Below are 20243 nucleotides of genomic sequence, written 5' to 3' on the forward strand. Positions count from 1 at the left end.
ACCCAACGTTGGGCTCACAGTCTAAAAGGGGGAGACAGAGAACAAAACCAAACATACTAACAAAATAAAATAAATAGATGTCGCTTGGGATTCTCCTAGTCTTGTCCCTCCCATAATCCTGCTTCCTCCACTAAGCCTTATTATCATTATTATTGTTGTTGTTGTTAATAACAATAATAATAACTTTGGTATTTGTTAAGTAATCATAATAATAATAATGGCAGTTATTAAGCGCTTACTATGTCCAAAGTGTTGGGGAGGTTACAAGGTGATCAGGTTGTCCCACAGAGGGCTCACAGTCTTAATCCCCATTTTCCAGGTAATAATAATAATAATAATGATGGTATTTGTTAAGCGCTTACTATGTGCAAAGCGCTGTTCTAAGTGCTGGGGAGGTAACAAAGTGATCAGGTTGTCCCACAGAGGGCTCGCAGTCTTAATCCCCATTTTCCAAATAATAATAATAATAATAATAATAATAATAATAATAATGATGATGGTATTTGTTAAGCGCTTACTATGTGCAAAGCACTGTTCTAAGTGCTGGGGAGGTAACAAGGTGATCAGGTTGTCCCACAAGGGGCTCACAGTCTTAATCCCCATTTTCCAGATAATAATAATAATAATAATGATGGTATTTGTTAAACGCTTACTATGTGCAAAGCACTGTTCTAAGCGCTGGGGAGGTTACAAGGTGATCAGGTGGTCCCACAGGGGGCTCACAGTCTTAATCCCCATTTTCCAGATAATAATAATAATAATAATAATAATGGTATCTGTTAAGTGCTTACTATGTGCAAAGCACTGTTCTAAGCGCTGGGGAGGTAACAAGGTGATCAGGTTGTCCCACGGGGGCTCACAGTCTTTATCCCCATTTTCCAGATAATAATAATAATAATAATAATGATGGTATTTGTTAAGCGCTTACTATGTGCAAAGCACTCTTATAAGCATTGGGAAGGTTACAAGGTGATCAGGTTGTCCCACGGGGGCTCACAGTGTTAATCCCCATTTTCCAGATAATAATAATAATAATAATAATAATAATAATGGTATTTGTTAAGCGCTTACTATGTGCAAAGCACTTTTCTAAGCACTGGGGAGGTAACAAGGTGATCAGGTTGTCCCACTGGGGGCTCACAGTCTTAATCCCCATTTTCCAGATAATAATAATAATAATGATGGTATTTGTTAAGCGCTTACTATGTGCAAAGCACTGTTCTAAGCGCTGGGGAGGTTACAAGGTGATCAGGTTGTCCCACAGGGGGCTCACAGTCTTAATCCCCATTTTCCAGATAATAATAATAATAATGATGGTATTTGTTAAGCGCTTACTATGTGCAAAGCACTGTTCTAAGCGCTGGGGAGGTTACAAGGTGATCAGGTTGTCCCACAGGGGGCTCACAGTCTTAATCTCCATTTTCCAGATAATAATAATAATAATAATAATGACGGTATTTGTTAAACGCTTACTATGTGCAAAGCACTGTTCTAAGCGCTGAGGAGGTAACAAGGTGATCAGGTTGTCCCACAGGGGGCTCACAGTCTTAATCCCCATTTTCCAGATAATAATAATAATAATAATAATAATAATGGTATTTGTTAAGCGCTTAATATGTGCCAAGCACTTTTCTAAGCGCTGGGGAGGTAACAAGGTGATCAGGTTGTCCCACAGGGGGCTCACAGTCTTAATCCCCATTTTTCAGATGAGGGAACTGAGGCCCCGAGAACTGAAGTGACTTGCCCAAAATCACACAGCTGACAACTGGCGGAGCCGGAATCTGAACTCCAAAGTCTTTGCTTTTTTCCACTGAGCCACGCTGCTTATTAGGTGCCAGGCACCGTACTAAGAGCTGGGGTAGATACAAGGTAATGGGTTAGTTACAGTCCCTGTCCCACACAGGGCTCACAGTCTTAATCCCCATTTTACAGATGAGTTAACTGAGGCACAGAGAAGTGAAATGACTTGCCCAAGGTCGCACAGCAGATAAGTGGCAGAGCTGGGATTAGAGCCCAGGCTGACTCCGAAGCCCGTGCTCTAGCCACTAGGCCATGCTGCTTCCCCAGTCTCCCCGCCCTAAAGGCGAGGTAAATAGAGCACAGGCCTGGGAGTTATGGGTTCTAATCCTGGCTCTTCCACTTAATAATAATTATAATGGTGGTATTTGTTAAGCGCTTACTTTGTGCAAAGCACTGTTCTAAGCGCTGGGGAGGTTACAAGGTGATCAGGTTATCCCACTTGGGGGTCACAGTCTTCATCCCCATTTTACAGTTGAGGTAACTGAGGCACAGAGAAGTGAAGTAGCTTGCCCAAGGTCACACAGCTGACAAGTGGTGGAGCCGGGATTCGAACCCATGACCTCTGACTCCCAAGCCCGCGCTCTTTCCACTGAGCCACGCTGCTTCCCCACTTGCCAGCTGTGTGACCTTGGGCAAGTCACTTTACTTCTCTGCGCCTCATCTGTAAAATGGGGATTGAGACTGTGTCCAACCCAATTTGCTTATATCCACGCTGGGGCTTAGTGCAGTGCCTGGCACATAGCAAGTGCTTAACAGAATCCACAGTTATTATCATTATTAAAAATAATAAATAATAATAAAATAACAATGGCATTTATTAAGCTCTTACTATGTGCATAGCACTGTTCTAAGCGCTGGGGAGGTTACAAGGTGATCAGGTTGTCCCACGGGGGGCTCACAGTCTTCACCCCCATTTTCCAGATGAGGGAACTGAGGCACAGAGAAGTTAAGTGACTTGCCCAAAGTCACACAGCTGGCAATTGGCGGAGCTGAGATTTGAACCCATGACCTCTGACTCCAAAGCCCGGGCTATTTCCACTGAGCCACGCTGCTTCTCTAAGCATACAATAATAATTATTATTGTTACTTCATTCATTCATTCATTCATTCATTCATTCATTCAATCAATCGTATTTACTGAGCACTTACTGTGTGCAGAGCACTGTACTAAGCGCTAGGGAAGTACAAGTTGGCAACATCTAGAGACGGTCCCGACCCAACAGCGGGCTCACAGTCTAGAAGAGGGAGACAGACGACAAAACAAAACATATTAACAAAATAAAATAAATAGAATAATATTATTATATCTATGCTGGTGCCTGAAGAGCAGAGAGGGTGAAGCCAGAGTCTGGGGAGGGTGACAGGAGGTGGGAGGTCCAACCCTCTGCCCTTTCATTCATTCATTCAATCGTATTTATTGAGCACTTACTGTGTGCAGAGCACTGGACTAAGCGCTTGAACTTTCCTATGGGCCCTGACCTCCTTTCATGAAGGAATTAGAGAAGCAGCGTGGCCTAGTGGAAAGGGCCCGGGCTTGGGAGGCAGAGGTTGTGGGTTCTAATCCCGGCTCCGCCACTGACCAGCTGTGTGACTTTGGGCAAGTCACTTCACTTCTCTGGGCCTCAGTTCCCTCATCTGGAAAATAGGGATGAAGACTGGGAGCCCCATGTGGGACAACCTGATCACCTTGTATTTCCCCCAGCGCTTAGAACAGTGCTCGGCACATAATAAGCACTTAACAAGTACCATTGTTATTATTATTATTATTAAATCAGAGCAAGAAATCTGCCCAAAAGGCATCATCAACCTCAAAGTTCCTGTAGGGAGTGTTGTGGCGCCATCATGTGGCTGATAGTAATAATAATAATGATAATAATGGTATTTAATAATAATAATAATGGCATTTATTAAGCACTTACTACGTGCAAAGCACTGTTCTACGCGCTGGGGTCAGAGGTCATGGGTTCAAATCCCGGCTCCACCAATTGTCAGCTGTGTGGCTTTGGGCAAGTCATTTCACTTCTCTGGGCCTCAGTTCCCTCATCTGTAAAATGGGGATGAAGACTGGGAGCCCCATGTGGGACAACCTGATCACCTTGTATTTCCCCCAGCGCTTAGAACAGTGCTCGGCACATAGTAAGCGCTTAACAAGTACCATTGTTATTATTATTAAATCAGAGCAAGAAATCTGCCCAAAAGGCATCATCAACCTCAAAGTTCCTGTAGGGAGTGTTGTGGCGCCATCATGTGGCTGATAGTAATAATAATAATGATAATAATGGTATTTAATAATAATAATAATGGCATTTATTAAGCACTTACTACGTGCAAAGCACTGTTCTACGCGCTGGGGTCAGAGGTCATGGGTTCAAATCCCGGCTCCACCAATTGTCAGCTGTGTGGCTTTGGGCAAGTCATTTCACTTCTCTGGGCCTCAGTTCCCTCATCTGGAAAATGGGGATGAAGACTGGGAGCCCCATGTGGGACAACCTGATCACCCTGTATTTCCCCCAGCGCTTAGAACAGTGCTCGGCACATAGTAAGCGCTTAACAAATACCATTGTTATTATTATTATTATTAAATCAGAGCAAGAAATCTGCCCAAAAAGCATCATCAACCTCAAAGTTCCTGTAGGGAGTGTTGTGGCGCCATCATGTGGCTGATAGTAATAATAATAATGATAATAATGGTATTTAATAATAATAATAATAATGGCATTTATTAAGCACTTACTACGTGCAAAGCACTGTTCTACGCGCTGGGGTCAGAGGTCATGGGTTCAAATCCCGGCTCCACCAATTGTCAGCTGTGTGACTTTGGGCAAGTCACTTCACTTCTCTGGGCCTCAGTTACCGCATCTGTAAAATGGGGATTAAGACTGTGAGCCCCCCCATGGGACAATCTGATCACCTTGTAACCTCCCCAGCGCTTAGTACAGTGCTTTGCACATAGTAAGCACTTAAAAAATGCCATCTTTTTTTTTTTTATTTATTTACCAGGTGATCAGGTTGTCCTTCAGGGGGCTCGCAGTCTTAATCCCCATTTTACAGATGAGGTAACTGAGGCACAGAGAAGTTAAGTGACTTGCCCAGAGTCACACAGCTGACAATTGGTGGAGCCGGGGTTTGAACCCATGACCTCTGACTCCAAAGCCCGGGCTCTTTCCACTGAGCCACGCTGCTGTATTTGTTAAGCACTTACTATGTACAAAGCACTGTTCTAAGTGCTGGGATAGATACAAGGTTATCAGGTTGTCTCACGTGGGGCTCACAGTCTTAGTCCCCATTTTACAGATGAGGTAACTGAGGCACAGAGAAGGCAAGTGACTTGCCCAAAGTCACACAGCTGACAAGTGGTGGAGCCGGGATTCAAACCGATGACCTCCGACTCCAAAGCCCGGGCTCTTTCCACTAAGCCGCGCTGCTTCTCTAATAGTACTGAATCAATCAATGGTATTTATTGAGCGCTTACTGTGTGCAGAGCACTGTACGCTTGGGAGAGTACAATGCAACGGAGTCCAATAGACGCGTTCTCTGCCCTCCTGGAGGCAGTGAGCTCTCAGTAGGATAATAATGATAGCATTTATTAAGCGCTTACTGTGTGCGAAGCACTGTTCTAAGCGCTGGGGAGGTTACAAGGTGATCAGGTTGTCACTACACTCTAGGCAACAGTTTACAGACAATGGAAGCCCTTAAAAGATGAGTCAAAGCCTAAAGACACAGATGGGGAGGTATCATGACTTTTTCCAGGCTCTTCATAGCTAGTCTTCCTAATATTAATCTTCGGCGTATTACTTGGCTGTTAGTTCCTTTATTATTGATTACCGATCCCAGGACAGAAAAATTGTCAACTATTTCAATCTTCTCTCCGTCCACTACAAATGTGTTGAAACTTCCAGTTGTCACTAGTGGGGGGCTCACAGTCTTCATCCCCGTTTGACAGATGAGGCAACTGAGGCGCAGAGAAGCGAAGTGACTTGCCCCAAATCACACAGCTGACAAGTGGGGGAGCCAGGATTTGAACCCATGACCTCTGACTCCAAAGCCCGGGCTCTTTCCACTGAGTCACGCTGTTGTTGAGGATGTCTTTCAGTTGGGCCTTGGCTTCTGACTACAAGGGGCCACCTGGTGCGACTGGGAAACCGCTGCCAGACCCGGGACGGAAAACTTAAATTGCCCTTCTCCCCCAGCAAAAAACACCAACATAAACAGTTCCAGCAAACAACTCTTGACCAAAGAGATCCGGCAGTTTTCCAAGGCAAACAAACTACGTCCTTTCTCCCGGAACCACCTCGTGCTGTGAAGTGCCACTGCTGTTTTGGTTCCAGGGGGTAATAATAATAATAATAATAATAATAATAATAATAATAATAATAATATTGGCATTTGTTAAGCGCTTACTATGTGCAAAGCACTGTTTTAAGCGGTGGGGGGGGATACAAGGTGATCAGGTTGTCCCACGTGGGGCTCACAGTCTTAATCCCCATTTTACAGATGAGGTAACTGAAGCTCAGAGAAGTTAAGTGACTTGCCCAAGGCCACACAGCAGACATGTGGTGGAGCCGGGATTCGAACCCATGACCTCTGACTCCAAAGCCCGGGCTCTTTCCACTGAGCCACGCTAGGTGGGCACCCAGAATGAGAAGTCAGAAGGTCATGGGTTCTAGTCCCGGCTCCACCACTCGTCTGCTGTGTGACTGCTTTGTGATCTGGGGCAAGTCACTTCACTTCTCTGGGCCTCAGTTACCTCATTTCTAAAATGGGGATTGAGACTGTGAGCCCCATATGGGACAGGGACTGTGTCCAACTTGATTTGCTTTTAGCCACCCCAGCGCTTAATACAGTGCCTGGCACATAATAATAATAATAATGATGGCATTTATTAAGCGCTTATTATGTGCAAAGCACTGTTCTAAGTGCTTGGGGGGGATACAAAGTGATCAGGTTGTCCCACGTGGGGCTCACAGTCTTAATCCCCATTTTACAGATGAGGTAACTGAGGCTCAGAGAAGTTAAGTGACTTGCCCAAGGCCACACAGCAGACAGGTGGCGGAGCCGGGATTCGAACCCATGACCTCTGACTCCAAAGCCCGGGCTCTTTCCACTGAGCCACGCTAGGTGGGCACCCAGAACGATAAGTCAGAAGGTCATGGGTTCTAGTCCCGGCTCCACCACTCGTCTGCTGTGTGACTGCTTTGTGATCTGGGGCAAGTCACTTCACTTCTCTGGGCCTCAGTTACCTCATTTCTAAAATGGGGATTGAGACTGTGAGCCCCATATGGGACAGGGACTGTGTCCAACTTGATTTGCTTATATCTACCCCAGCACTTAATACAGTGCCTGGCACATAATAATAATAATAATAATAATAACAATAATAATAATAATGGCATTTATTAAGCGCTTACTATGTGCAAAGCACTGTTCTAAGCACCAGGGAGTTTACAAGGTGAGCAGGTTGTCCCACGGGGGGCTCACAGTCTTAATCCCCATTTTACAGATGAGGGAACTGAGGCCCAGAGAAGTGAAGTGGCTTGCCCAAAGTCACACAGCTGACAATTGGTGGAGCCGGGATTTGAACCCATGAACTCTGACTCCAAAGCCCGGGCTCTATCCAATGAGCCACGCTGCTTCTTCATAGTAATAATAGTAATAATAATGGCATTTGTTAAGCGCTTACTATGTGCAAAGCACTGTTCTAAGCACTGGGGGGGATACAATGTGATCAAGTTGTCCCACGTGGGGCTCACAGTCTTAATTCCCATTTTTACAGAGGAGGTAACTGAGGCTCAGAGAAGTTAAGTGACTTGCCCAAGGTCACACAGCAGACTTGTGGCGGAGCCGGGATTCGAACCCCTGACCTCTGACTCCAAAGCCCGTGTTCTTTCCACTGAGCCATGCTGCTTCTCTAAGTAAGCACATAGTAAGCACATAGTATCTAGTAAGCACATAGTAAGTACTTAAAAGATACCACACTATTATTAGTATTTATGTTGCCAACTTGTACTTCCCAAGCGCTTTGTACAGTGCTCTGCACACAGTAAGCGCTCAATAAATACGGTTGAATGAATTGAATTAGTAGTATTAATATTAGCAATAGGCCAAAGACCCCTCAGGGGAAATTCCTCTTTGGGAGGGAGATTCCAGCAAGGACTTTGATCCAGAGATTCCTGCTCTCAGTTTAACCAACCTTGTCCTCTCTTCATCATCATCATCATCATCATCATCAATCGTATTTATTGAGCGCTTACTATGTGCAGAGCACTGTACTAAGCGCTTGGGAAGTACAAATTGGCAACACATAGAGACAGTCCCTACCCAACAGTGGGCTCACAGTCTAAAAGGGGGAGACAGAGAACAAAACCAAATATACTAACAAAATAAAATAAATAGAATAGATATGTACAAGTAAAATAAATAGAGTAATAAATATGTACAAACATATATACATATATACAGGTGCTGTGGGGAAGGGAAGGAGGTAAGATGGTGGGGATGGAGAGGGGGACGAGGGGGAGAGGAAGGAAGGGGCTCAGTCTGGGAAGATATGTACAAATAAAATAAATAGAGTAAAAAAAAAATATGTACAAACATATATGCATATATACCATATATAATCAATCAATCAATCAATCAATCGTATTTATTGAGCGCTTACTATGTGCAGAGCACTGTACTAAGCGCTTGGGAAGTACAAATTGGCAACACATAGAGACAGTCCCTACCCAACAGTGGGCTCACAGTCTAAAAGGGGGAGACAGAGAACAGAACCAAACATACCAACAAAATAAAATAGGATAGAAATGTACAAGTAAAATAAATAAATAAATAAATAGAGTAGTAAATATGTACAACCATATATACATGTATACAGGTGCTATGGGGAAGGGAAGGAGGTAAGATGGGGGGATGGAGAAGGGGACGAGGGGGAGAGGAAGGAAGGGGCTCAGTCTGGGAAGGCCTCCTGGACACAGTCCCTGTCCCACACGGGGCTCACAGTCTTAACCCCCATTTTATAAATGAGGTAACGGAGGCACAGGGAAGCCAAGTGACTTGGCCAAGGTCACACAGCTGACAAGTGGAGAACCAGGATTTAGGCCCCCAAGCCTGTATTGGTGCCACGAGGCCATGCTGCTTCCCTCTGCTTCTCCTCTCCTCAGGCCTCATGACCCCAGAGGAGCACAAGCGGTTCGAGGGGCTCGACTCCCCGCACAACAAGTTCTGGGTCCCCTGCGTGTGGTTTGCCAATCTGGCAGCGAAGGCTCGAAGGGAGGGCCGGATCCGGGACAGCGTCATGCTCCAGGGCATCCTGAGCGTGAGTTCTGGAGGCGGTGGGCTTCGGAGGGCCTGGACAGTCCCAGAGGGACGGACTGGAGGGATCCCTTTGGTCGACAACACAACGAGCACTTCTTGGTGGCTATGTTGCCAATTTGTCCTTCCCAAGCGCTTAGTCCAGTGCTCTGCACATAGTAAGCGCTCAATGAATACGATTGATGATTGATGATGATGACTAATAATAATAATTACGGTAGTTGTTAAGCGCTTACTACGGGCCAGGCACTGTACTAAGCGCGGGGGTGGATATAAGCAAATCAGGGTGGACACGGTCCCTGTCAATCAATCAATCAATCAATCATATTTATTCATCATCATCATCATCAATCGTATTTATTAATAATAATAATAATTATTATTATTATGGTATTTATTAAGCGCTTACTATGTGCAAAGCACTGTTCTAAGCGCTGGGGAGGTTACAAGGTGATCAGGTTGTCCCACATGGGGCTCACAGTCTCAATCCCCATTTTACGGATGAGGTAACTGAGGCCCAGAGAAGTGAAGTGGCTTGCCCAAAGTCACCCAGCTGACAATTGGCGGAGCCGAGGTTTGAACCCATGACCTCCGACTCCAAAGCCCGAGCTCTTCTCCACTGAGCCACACTGCTTCTTTTATTGAGCGCTTACTGTGTGCAGAGCACTGGACCAAGCGCTTGGGAAGTACAAATTGGCAACATATAGAGACAGTCCCTACCCCACAGTGGGCTCGCAGTCTATTGAGCACAGTCTATTGAGCGCTTGCTGTGCGCGGAGCACTGTACTAAGCACTTGGCACTGTACTGTCCCACCTGGGGCTCACAGTCTCCATCCCCATCTTACAGATGAAGCAACTGAGGCCCAGAGAAGTGAAGTGACTTGCCCAAGGTCACGCAGCAGACAAGTGGTGGAGCTGGGATTAGAACCCAGGACCTTCTGATTCCCACTGTTGGGTAGGAATATATGTGTTGCCATATATGTATGTGTATATATATATATGTATATATATATATATATATTGCCAACTTGTACTTCCCAAGCGCCTAGTCCAATGCTCTGCACACAGTAAGCGCTCAATAAATACGATTGATTGAATGAATGAATGAATTCCCGGACCTGCGGTCTATCCCCTACGCCAGCATTGGACGTCCCAGTCCATTTGCCAAACTGGGGTCCGTCTTCATACGATTAAGACCATTCATTCAATTGTATTTATTGAGCGCTTACTGTGTGCAGAGCACTGGACTAAGCGCTTGGAAAGAACAATCTGGCGACCGATAGGGACGGTCCCTACCCAACAACTGGCTCACAGTCTAGAAGGGGGGGACAGACAGCAGAATAAAACAAGTAGACTTTGCCTTTGAATGAGGGAGGTGAGCAAGTAGGCAGTGCATTCCCAAAGTGTCCTTTCTCCTGAAAACCTCACTGGATTCTGGGGAGCAGGGGCCCTAGAGGAGAGGGTGGGGTGCAGGAGGCCTGAGGATGGAAAGTGTGTTTCCCGTTTTTTCCGCTTTGTGCTCTCCTCTAGGAGCTGAACAACTTACGCTCCCAATATGGGCGGCTGTATGGCTACGACTGGATCAGTGTACCGCTGGTCTACACACAGGTGAGACCAGCAAGCCAGGGAGAACCCTGCTTCATTCTTTCATTCATCCCTTCATTTGATTGGATTTATTGAGCCTTTACTATGTGCAAAGCACTGTACTAAGTGCTTGGGAGAGTACACTAGAACAGTTACCGGACAACTTCCCTGCCCACAGTGAGCTCGCACAGTGAGGGGGGGACAGGACACCGATAGAAAGAAAGAAATGACAGATATAATAATTTGGGAGAGTACAATGGAATAATTAGCAGACAAATTCCCTGCCCACAGTGAGCTCATACAGTGAGGGGGGGACAGGACACCAATAGAAATAAATAAATGACAGATATAATAATTTGGGAGAGTACAATAGAACAACTGCCGGACAAATTCCCTGCCCACAGTGAGCTTGCATAATGACGGGGGAACAGGACACCCATAGAAATAAATAAATGACAGATATAATAATTTGGGAGAGTACAATAAAACAATTAACAGACAAATTCCCTGCCCACAGTGAGCTTGCACAGTGTGGGGGAGACGAACACCAATAGAAATAAATAAATGACAGATATAATAATTTGGGAGAGTACAATAAAACAATTAATGGACAAATTCCCTGCCCACAGTTAGCTCGCACAGTGAGGGGGCGACAGGACACCAGTAGAAATAAATAAATGACAGATATAATTATTTGGGAGAAGACAATAGAACAATTAACGGACAAATTCCCTGCCCACAGTGAGCTCGCACAGTGAAGGGGGGACAGGACTCCAATACAAATAAATAAATGACAGATATAATAATTAGGGAAAGTACAATTGAACAATTACCGGACAAATTCCCTGCCCACAGTGAGCTCGCACAGTGAGGGGGAAACAGAACACCGATAGAAATAAATAAATGACAGATATAATAATTTGGGAGAGTACAATAGAACAATTACCGGACAAATTCCCTGCCCACAGTGAGCTCACACGAGGGGGAGACAGAACACCAACAGAAATAAATAAATGACAGATATCATAATTTGGGAGAGTACAATAGAACAATTACCGGACACATTCCCTGCCCACAGTGAGCTCGCACAGTGAAGGGGGGACAGGACTCCAATAGAAATAAATAAATGACAGATATCATAATTTGGGAAAGTACAATTGAAAAATTATCGGACAAATTCCCAGCCCACAGTGAGCTCGCACATTGAGTGGGAGACAGAACACCAATAGAAATAAATTAATGACAGATATAATAATTTGGGAGAGTACAAAAGAACAATTACCAGACAAATTCCCTGCCCACAGTGAGCTCGCACAATGAAGGGGAGACAGAACACCAGTAGAAATAAATAAATGACAGATATAATAATTTGGGAGAGTACAATAGAACAATTACCGGACATATTCCCTGCCCACAGTGAGCTCGCACAGTGAAGGGGGGACAGGACTCCAATAGAAATAAATAAATGACAGATATAATAATTTGGGAAAGTACAATTGAACAATTATCGGACAAATTCCCTGCCCACAGTGAGCTCGCACAGTGAAGGCGGGACAGGATTCCAATAGAAATAAATAAATGACAGATATAATCATTTGGGAAAGTACAATTGAACAATTACCGGACAACTTCCCTGCCCACAGTGAGCTCGCACAGTGAGGGGGAAACAGAACACCGATAGAAATAAATAAATGACAGATATAATAATTTGGGAGAGTACAATAGAACAATTACCGGACAAATTCCCTGCCCACAGTGAGCTCACACGAGGGGGAGACAGAACACCAACAGAAATAAATAAATGACAGATATCATAATTTGGGAGAGTACAATAGAACAATTACCAGACACATTCCCCGCCCACAGTGAGCTCTCACAGTGAAAGGGGGACAGGACTCCAATAGAAATAAATAAATGACAGATATCATAATTTGGGAAAGTACAATTGAAAAATTATCGGACAAATTCCCAGCCCACAGTGAGCTCGCACAGTGAGGGGGAAACAGAACACCGATAGAAATAAATAAATGACAGATATAATAATTTGGGAGAGTACAGTAGAACAATTAATGGACAAATTCCCTGCCCACAGTGAGCTCGCATAGTGACGGGGGAACAGGACACCCATAGAAATAAATAAATGACAGACATAATAATTTGGGAGAGTACAATAAAACAATTAACAGACAAATTCCCTGCCCACAGTGAGCTCGCACATTGAGTGGGAGACAGAACACCAATAGAAATAAATTAATGACAGATATAATAATTTGGGAGAGTACAAAAGAACAATTACCAGACAAATTCCCTGCCCACAGTGAGCTCGCACAATGAAGGGGAGACAGAACACCAGTAGAAATAAATAAATGACAGATATAATAATTTGGGAGAGTACAATAGAACAATTACCGGACATATTCCCTGCCCACAGTGAGCTCGCACAGTGAAGGGGGGACAGGACTCCAATAGAAGTAAATAAATGACAGATATAATAATTTGGGAAAGTACAATTGAACAATTATCGGACAAATTCCCTGCCCACAGTGAGCTCGCACAGTGAAGGCGGGACAGGACTCCAATAGAAATAAATAAATGACAGATATAATCATTTGGGAAAGTACAATTGAACAATTACCGGACAACTTCCCTGCCCACAGTGAGCTCGCACAGTGAGGGGGAAACAGAACACCGATAGAAATAAATAAATGACAGATATAATAATTTGGGAGAGTACAATAGAACAATTACCGGACAAATTCCCTGCCCACAGTGAGCTCACACGAGGGGGAGACAGAACACCAACAGAAATAAATAAATGACAGATATCATAATTTGGGAGAGTACAATAGAACAATTACCAGACACATTCCCCGCCCACAGTGAGCTCTCACAGTGAAAGGGGGACAGGACTCCAATAGAAATAAATAAATGACAGATATCATAATTTGGGAAAGTACAATTGAAAAATTATCGGACAAATTCCCAGCCCACAGTGAGCTCGCACAGTGAGGGGGAAACAGAACACCGATAGAAATAAATAAATGACAGATATAATAATTTGGGAGAGTACAGTAGAACAATTAATGGACAAATTCCCTGCCCACAGTGAGCTCGCACAATGAGGGGAGACAGAACACCAATAGAAATAAATAAATGACGGATATAATAATTTGGGAGAGTTCAGTGGAACAATTACCGGACACATTCCCTGCCCACAGTGAGCTCACAGTGAGGTGGGGACAGGACACCGATAGAAATAAATAAATATCAGATATAATAATTTGGGAGAGTACAATAGAACAATTAGCAGACAAATTCCCTGCCCACAGTGAGCTCGCACAGTGAAGGGGGGACAGGACTCCAATAGAAATAAATAAATGACAGATATAATAATTTGGGAAAGTACAATTGAACAATCACTGGACAACTTCCCTGCCCACAGTGAGCTCGCACAGTGAAGGCGGGACAGGACTCCAATAGAAATAAATAAATATGACAGATATAATCATTTGGGAAAGTATAATTGAACAATTACCGGACAACTTCCCTTCCCACAGTGAGCTCGCACAGTGAGGGGGAAACAGAACACCGATAGAAATAAATAAATGACAGATATAATAATTTGGAAGAGTACAATAGAACAATTACCAGACAAATTCCCTGCCCGCAGTGAGCTCGCACGGTGAGGGGGAGACAGAACACCAACAGAAATAAAGAAATAATAATAATAATAATGGCATTTATTAAGCACTTACTATGTGCAAAGCACTGTTCTAAGCGCTTGGGAAGATTACAAGGTGATCAGGTTGCCCCACGGGAGGCTCACAGTCTTAACCCCCCTTTTACAGAAGAGGTAACTGAGACCCAGAACAGTTAAGTGACTTGCCCAAGGTCACACAGCAGACAAATGGCGGAGCAGGGATTAGAACCCTTGACCTCCTGACTCTTAGGCCCACCCTCCATCCACTACACCATGCTGCAGGGCAGTAGGTCAGTGGTATTTATTGAGCGCTTACCGTGTGCAGAGCACTGTACTAAGCGTTTGGGAGAGTACAAAATAATAAAACAGAGGTATTCCCTGCCCACAGTGAGCTTACAGTCTAGAGGAGAGGAACTGACTTGTACTTCCCAAGCGCTTAGTACAGTGCTCTGCACACGGTAAGTGCTCAATAAATACGATTGAATGAATGAATGAATGAAAGTAAGAGACCATCTTCAAACAGGGCCTTCTCCTGCGGCCCGCAGGGGTGGGATAAGAGCCCACATCTCTACCCACTAGGTGGTCACTGTGGCCGTCTACAGTTTCTTCCTGGCCTGCCTGATTGGGCGGCAGTTTCTGGATCCGGCCAAGGCGTACCCTGGTCACGAGCTGGACTTCTTTGTGCCCGTCTTCACTCTCCTCCAGTTCTTCTTCTACGCAGGCTGGTTGAAGGTGAGATGTTAATCAATCAATCAATCAATCAGTCGTATTTATTGAGCGCTTACTGTGTGCAGAGCACTGAATAAATAAATCAAATAAATAAATAAAATAGATGTTAAGTGGGGAGGGGGTCTGAGCTTGCCATTTCCTTTAGCCCAGGTAGTAATAATAATAATAATAACAATATTTGATAAACACTTGCTATGTGCCAAACACCGCGCTAAGTGCTGGAGTAGATGAATTACTATCAGTGCTTTGCACATAGTAAGTGCTTAATAAATGCCATAATTATTATTATTATTATTATTGGACACAGTCTCGAGGAGCAGCGTGGCTCAGTGGAAAGAGCCTGGGCTTTGGAGTCAGAGGTCATGGGTTCAAATCCCAGCTCCGCCAATTGTCAGCTGTGGGACTTTGGGCAAGTCACTTCTCTGTGCCTCAGTTAGCTCATCTGGAAAATGGGGATGAAGACTGTGAGCCCCCCGTGGGACAACCTGATCACCTTGTAACCTCCCCAGCGCTTAGAACAGTGCTTTGCACATAGTAAGTGCTTAATAAATGCCATCATTATTATTATTAATATCCCTGGCGGGGCTCACAGTCTAAGGAGGAGAGAGAAATTCTGCCACGGTAAGGCGTTGATTCATAGACAAGAGTAGTAATTACAATAATAACGATATTTGATAAGCACTATGTGTCAAACACTGTGCTAAGTGCTGGAGTTGATGAATTAATATCAGATTGGACACAGTCTCTATCCCACAGCCTAAGGAGGAGAGAGAAATTCTGCTACGGTAAGGCGTTGATTCATAGGCAAGAGTAGTAATTACAATAATAACAATATTTGATAAGCACTATGTGTCAAACACTGTGCTAAGTGCTGGAGTTGATGAATTGATATCAGGTTGGACACAGTCTATCCCACAGTCTAAGGAGGAGAGAGAAATTCTGCCATGGCAAGGCGTTGATTCATAGACAAGAGTAGTACTTACAATAATAACAATATTTGATAAGCACTGACTATGTGTCAAACACTGTGCTAAGTGCTGGAGTTGATGAATTAATATCAGATTGGACACAGTCTCTATCCCACAGCCTAAGGAGGAGAGAGAAATTCTGCTACGATAAGGCGTTGATTCATAGACAAGAGTAGTAATTACAATAATAACAATATTTGATAAGCACTATGTGTCAAACACTGTGCTAAGTGCTGGAGTTGATGAATTGATATCAGATTGGACACAGTCTGTATCCCACAGTCTAAGGAGGAGAGAGAAATTCTGCCATGGTAAGGCGTTCATAGGCAAGAGAAGCAGCATGGCTCAGTGGAAAGAGCACAGGCTTTGGAGTCAGAGGTCATGGGTTCAAATCCCGGCTCCGCCAACTGTCAGCAGTGTGACTTTGGGCAAGTCACTTCACTTCTCTGGGCCTCAGTTACCTCATCCGTGAAATGGGGATTAAGACTGTGAGCCTCCCGTGGGACAACCTGATCACCTTGTAACCTCACCAGCGCTTAGAACAGTGCTTTGCACATAGTAAGCGCTTAACAAGAGCAGCAATTAGAGGCCTTCCCAGACTGAGCCCCCTCCTTCCTCTCCCCCTCCTCCCCCCTCTATCCCCCCGCCTTACCTCCTTCCCCTCCCCACAGCACCTGTATACATGTATATATGTTTGTATGTATTTATTACTCTATTTTATTTGTACATATTTATTCTATTTATTTTATTTTGGTAATATGTTTTGTTTTGTTCTCTGTCTCCCTCTTCTAGACTGTGAGCCCACTGTTGGGTAGGGACCGTTTCTATATGCTGCCAACTTGTGCTTCCCAAGCGCTTAGTCCAGTGCTCTGCACACAGTAAGCGCTCAATAAATACGATTGAATGAATGAATGAACAAATGTCGTCTTTAATGAATAATAATAACAATATTTGATAAGCACTTACTATGTGCCAAACACTGTGCTAAGTGCTGGAGTAGATGAATCACTATCAGATTGGACAGTCTCTATCCCACCGTCTAAGGGGGAGAGAGAATAGGTGCCGAACCCCCATTTTACAGATGAGGAAACTGGCCCAGAAAAGTTAGAAGACTCGCCCAAACTCAGCCAGCAGACAAGTGAGCGAGATGGGATGAGAACCCAGTTCTCCTCACTCCCAGCCTGGCGTCCTTTCCACTAGATCACGGTGCTTCTTTGCCCCACCCTGCTTCTTTCCCCCTCCTCTCCCTCTCCATCTCCCCCGCCTTACCTCCTTCCCCTCCCCACAGCACCTGTATCAATCAATCAATCAATCAATTGTATTTATTGAGCACTTACTGTGTGCAGAGCACTGTACTAAGTGCTTAGAAAGTCCAAGTTGGCACCATCTAGAGACGGTCCCTACCCAACAGTGGGCTCACAGTCTAGAAGGGGGAGAAGAGAACAAAACCAAACATATTAACAAAATAAAATAAATAGAATAGATATGTACAAGTAAAATAGAGTAATAAATACGTAGAAACATATATACATATATAGCTGTATATATGTTTGTACAGATTTATTACTCTATTTTACTTGTACATATTTACTATTCTATTTATTTTGTTAATACATTTTGTTTTGTTGTCTGCCTCCCCCCTTCTAGACTGTGAGCCCATTGTTGGGTAGGGACCGTCTCTATATGTTGCCGACTTGGACTTCCCAAGTGCTTAATACAGTGCTCTGCACACAGTAAGCGCTCAATAAATACAATTGAATTGAATGAATGAATGAATGAATGAATGAATGAATGAATGCCCTGCCACTAGGGCATATGTTCAGACTCTGTGCTGGCATGGCCTGGGTGGGCAGATGGCTCAAGGATGGAGAAGGAAGGGGAGGTTGAAGTGCGCCCAAGGCCCATCTACCCCCCACCCCCCTACCAGGTGGCAGAGCAGCTCATCAACCCCTTCGGAGAGGACGACGACGACTTTGAGACCAACTGGCTCATTGACAGGAACCTGCAGGTATTGGGGTGAGGGCAGGGCTGTGGGGAGCAGGGGCAGGAGGTGGGGGCAATAATAATAATAGTACTAATAATAATGGCATTTGTTAAGCACTAACTATGTTCAAAGCACTGTTCTAAGCGCTGGGGAGGATACAAGGTGATCAGGTGGTCCCATGTGGGGCTCACAGTCTTAATCCCCATTTTCCGGATGAGGTAACTGAGGCCCAGAGAAGCTAAGTTACTTACATGGGTCGGGATTTGAACCCATGACCTCTGACTCCCAAGCCCGGGCTCTTTGCACTTAGCCATGCTGCTTCTCTGAGAATGAGAAGCAACGGACCAGTCACGCAAACCTCTTCCCTTCCAGATTGGCCTTCCCCTCTCCTTCCCCTCCCCAAATTGCCTCAAGCCACCATGCTGCTCCTCCAAGAGGCCTTCCCTCTTTTCCTTTTCTTCAACTTCCTTAATAATAATGATAATAATAATAACATTTATTAAGCACTTACTATGCGCAAAGCACTGTTCTAAGCGCTGGGGAGGATACAAGGTGATCAGGTTGTCCCACATAGGGCTCACAGTCTTCATCCCCATTTTACAGATGAGGGAACTGAGGCACAGAGAAGCTAAGTGACTTGCCCAAAGTCACACAGCTGAGAGCGGAGCAGGGATTTGAACCCATGACCTCTAACTCCAAAGCCCGTGCTCTTTCCACTGAGCCACGCTCCTTCAGAGTTGTCCTGACTTGCTCCCTTTATTCACGCCCCCTCCCAGCCCAACAGCACTTATGTACGCATCTGTCATTTATTTATTTATAATTAATGTCTGTCTCCCCCTCTTTAGGCTGTGAGCTCATTGTAGATAGGGAATGTATCTGTTATATTGTTGCACTGCACTCTCCCAAGTGCTCAGTATGGAGTAAGTGCTCAGTAAATTCATTCATTCATTCAATTGTATTTATTGAGTGCTTACTGTGTGCAGAGCACTGGACTAAGCGCTTGGGAAGTCCAAGTTGGCAACATATAGAGACGGTCCCTACCCAACAGTGGGCTCACAGTGTAGAATCAATCAATCAATCAATCAATTGTATTTATTGAGCGCTTACTGTGTGCAGAGCACTGTACTAAGTGCTTGGGAAGTACAAGTTGGCAACATGTAGAGACGGTCCCTACCCAACAGTGGGCTCACAGGCTAGAAGGGGGAGACAGAGAACAAAACAAAACATATTAACAAAATAAAATAAATAGAATAGGTATGTACAAGTAAAATAGAGTAATAAATAGAGTAATAAATATATAGAGTAATAAATAGAGTAATAAATAAATAGAGTAATAATAAATAAATAGAGTAATAGAAGGGGGAGACAGACAACAAAACAAAACATATTAACAGAATAAAATAAATAGAATAAATGTGTACAAGTAAAATCAATAAATAAATAGAATAATAAATCCATACCAACATATAGACATATATACAGGTGCTGTGGGGAAGGGAAGGAGGTAAGGCCGGGGAGATGGAGAGGGGGATGAGGGGGAGAGGAAGGAGGAAGGGGAGCGACTGACTGACTGCTCCCTGAAATCTGTGCTGTTGGTTTGGCTGGGGGCAAGATACTTGGGGAAGTGAAACTGGGTTCAGTTTGGCTGCTTTTTCCTGCGTCAGGAAGGGTTCGTTCTTGTCTTATCCCGTCGAGTCGTCTTCCACCCATAGCGACGCCATGGACACGTCTCTCCCAGAACGCCCCACTTCCATCTGCATTGTTCTGGTAGTGGATCCATAGAGTTTCCTTGGTAAAAATCCAGAAGTGGTTTGCCATTCCTTCCTTTCACACGGGAAACTTGAGTTTCCGCCCTCGACTCCCTCCCGTGTCGCTGCTGCCCGGCGTGGGTGAGTTTTGACTTGTAGCGGATTGCCTTCCACTCGCTAGCCACCGCCCAAGCTAGGAATGGAGTGGCTAGGCCTCTGCCTGACTCTCCCTCCCATAGTCAAGACTGGTAGAGGACTGGAAACTTTCCAGGTGTGACCCTGAGAGGGAAAAGGTTTGGTGGAGGAGGACAAAGGGGAGGCCTTGGTTTAGATGAACATTTGCAGCACTTATTCAGTCAGTCATTCATTTAATTGTACTTATTGAACACTTACTGTGTGTAGGACACTGTACTAAGTGC

General features: G+C 44.5%; 1 protein-coding gene and 1 non-coding gene across 2 annotated transcripts in view; one reads left to right on the forward strand and one right to left on the reverse strand.

The window, feature by feature from the left end:
- Positions 1-20243, forward strand: part of BEST1 (bestrophin 1) — a 43585-nt gene that overhangs the window by 13181 nt on the left and 10161 nt on the right. Inside the window, exons 4-7 of the mRNA XM_038765341.1 lie at positions 8961-9115; positions 10642-10719; positions 14975-15127; positions 18020-18100. Of these exons, the coding sequence (XP_038621269.1) occupies positions 8961-9115; positions 10642-10719; positions 14975-15127; positions 18020-18100 (467 nt within the window). The remainder of the gene's footprint in view (positions 1-8960; positions 9116-10641; positions 10720-14974; positions 15128-18019; positions 18101-20243) is intronic.
- LOC119944354 lies at positions 19976-20113 on the reverse strand. The gene has a single exon (XR_005455842.1). It is a non-coding gene; the product is annotated as a small nucleolar RNA SNORA7 (small nucleolar RNA).

Source organism: Tachyglossus aculeatus, chromosome 22, assembly GCF_015852505.1.
Source record: "Tachyglossus aculeatus isolate mTacAcu1 chromosome 22, mTacAcu1.pri, whole genome shotgun sequence".
Taxonomy (NCBI): Eukaryota; Metazoa; Chordata; class Mammalia; order Monotremata; family Tachyglossidae; genus Tachyglossus; species Tachyglossus aculeatus.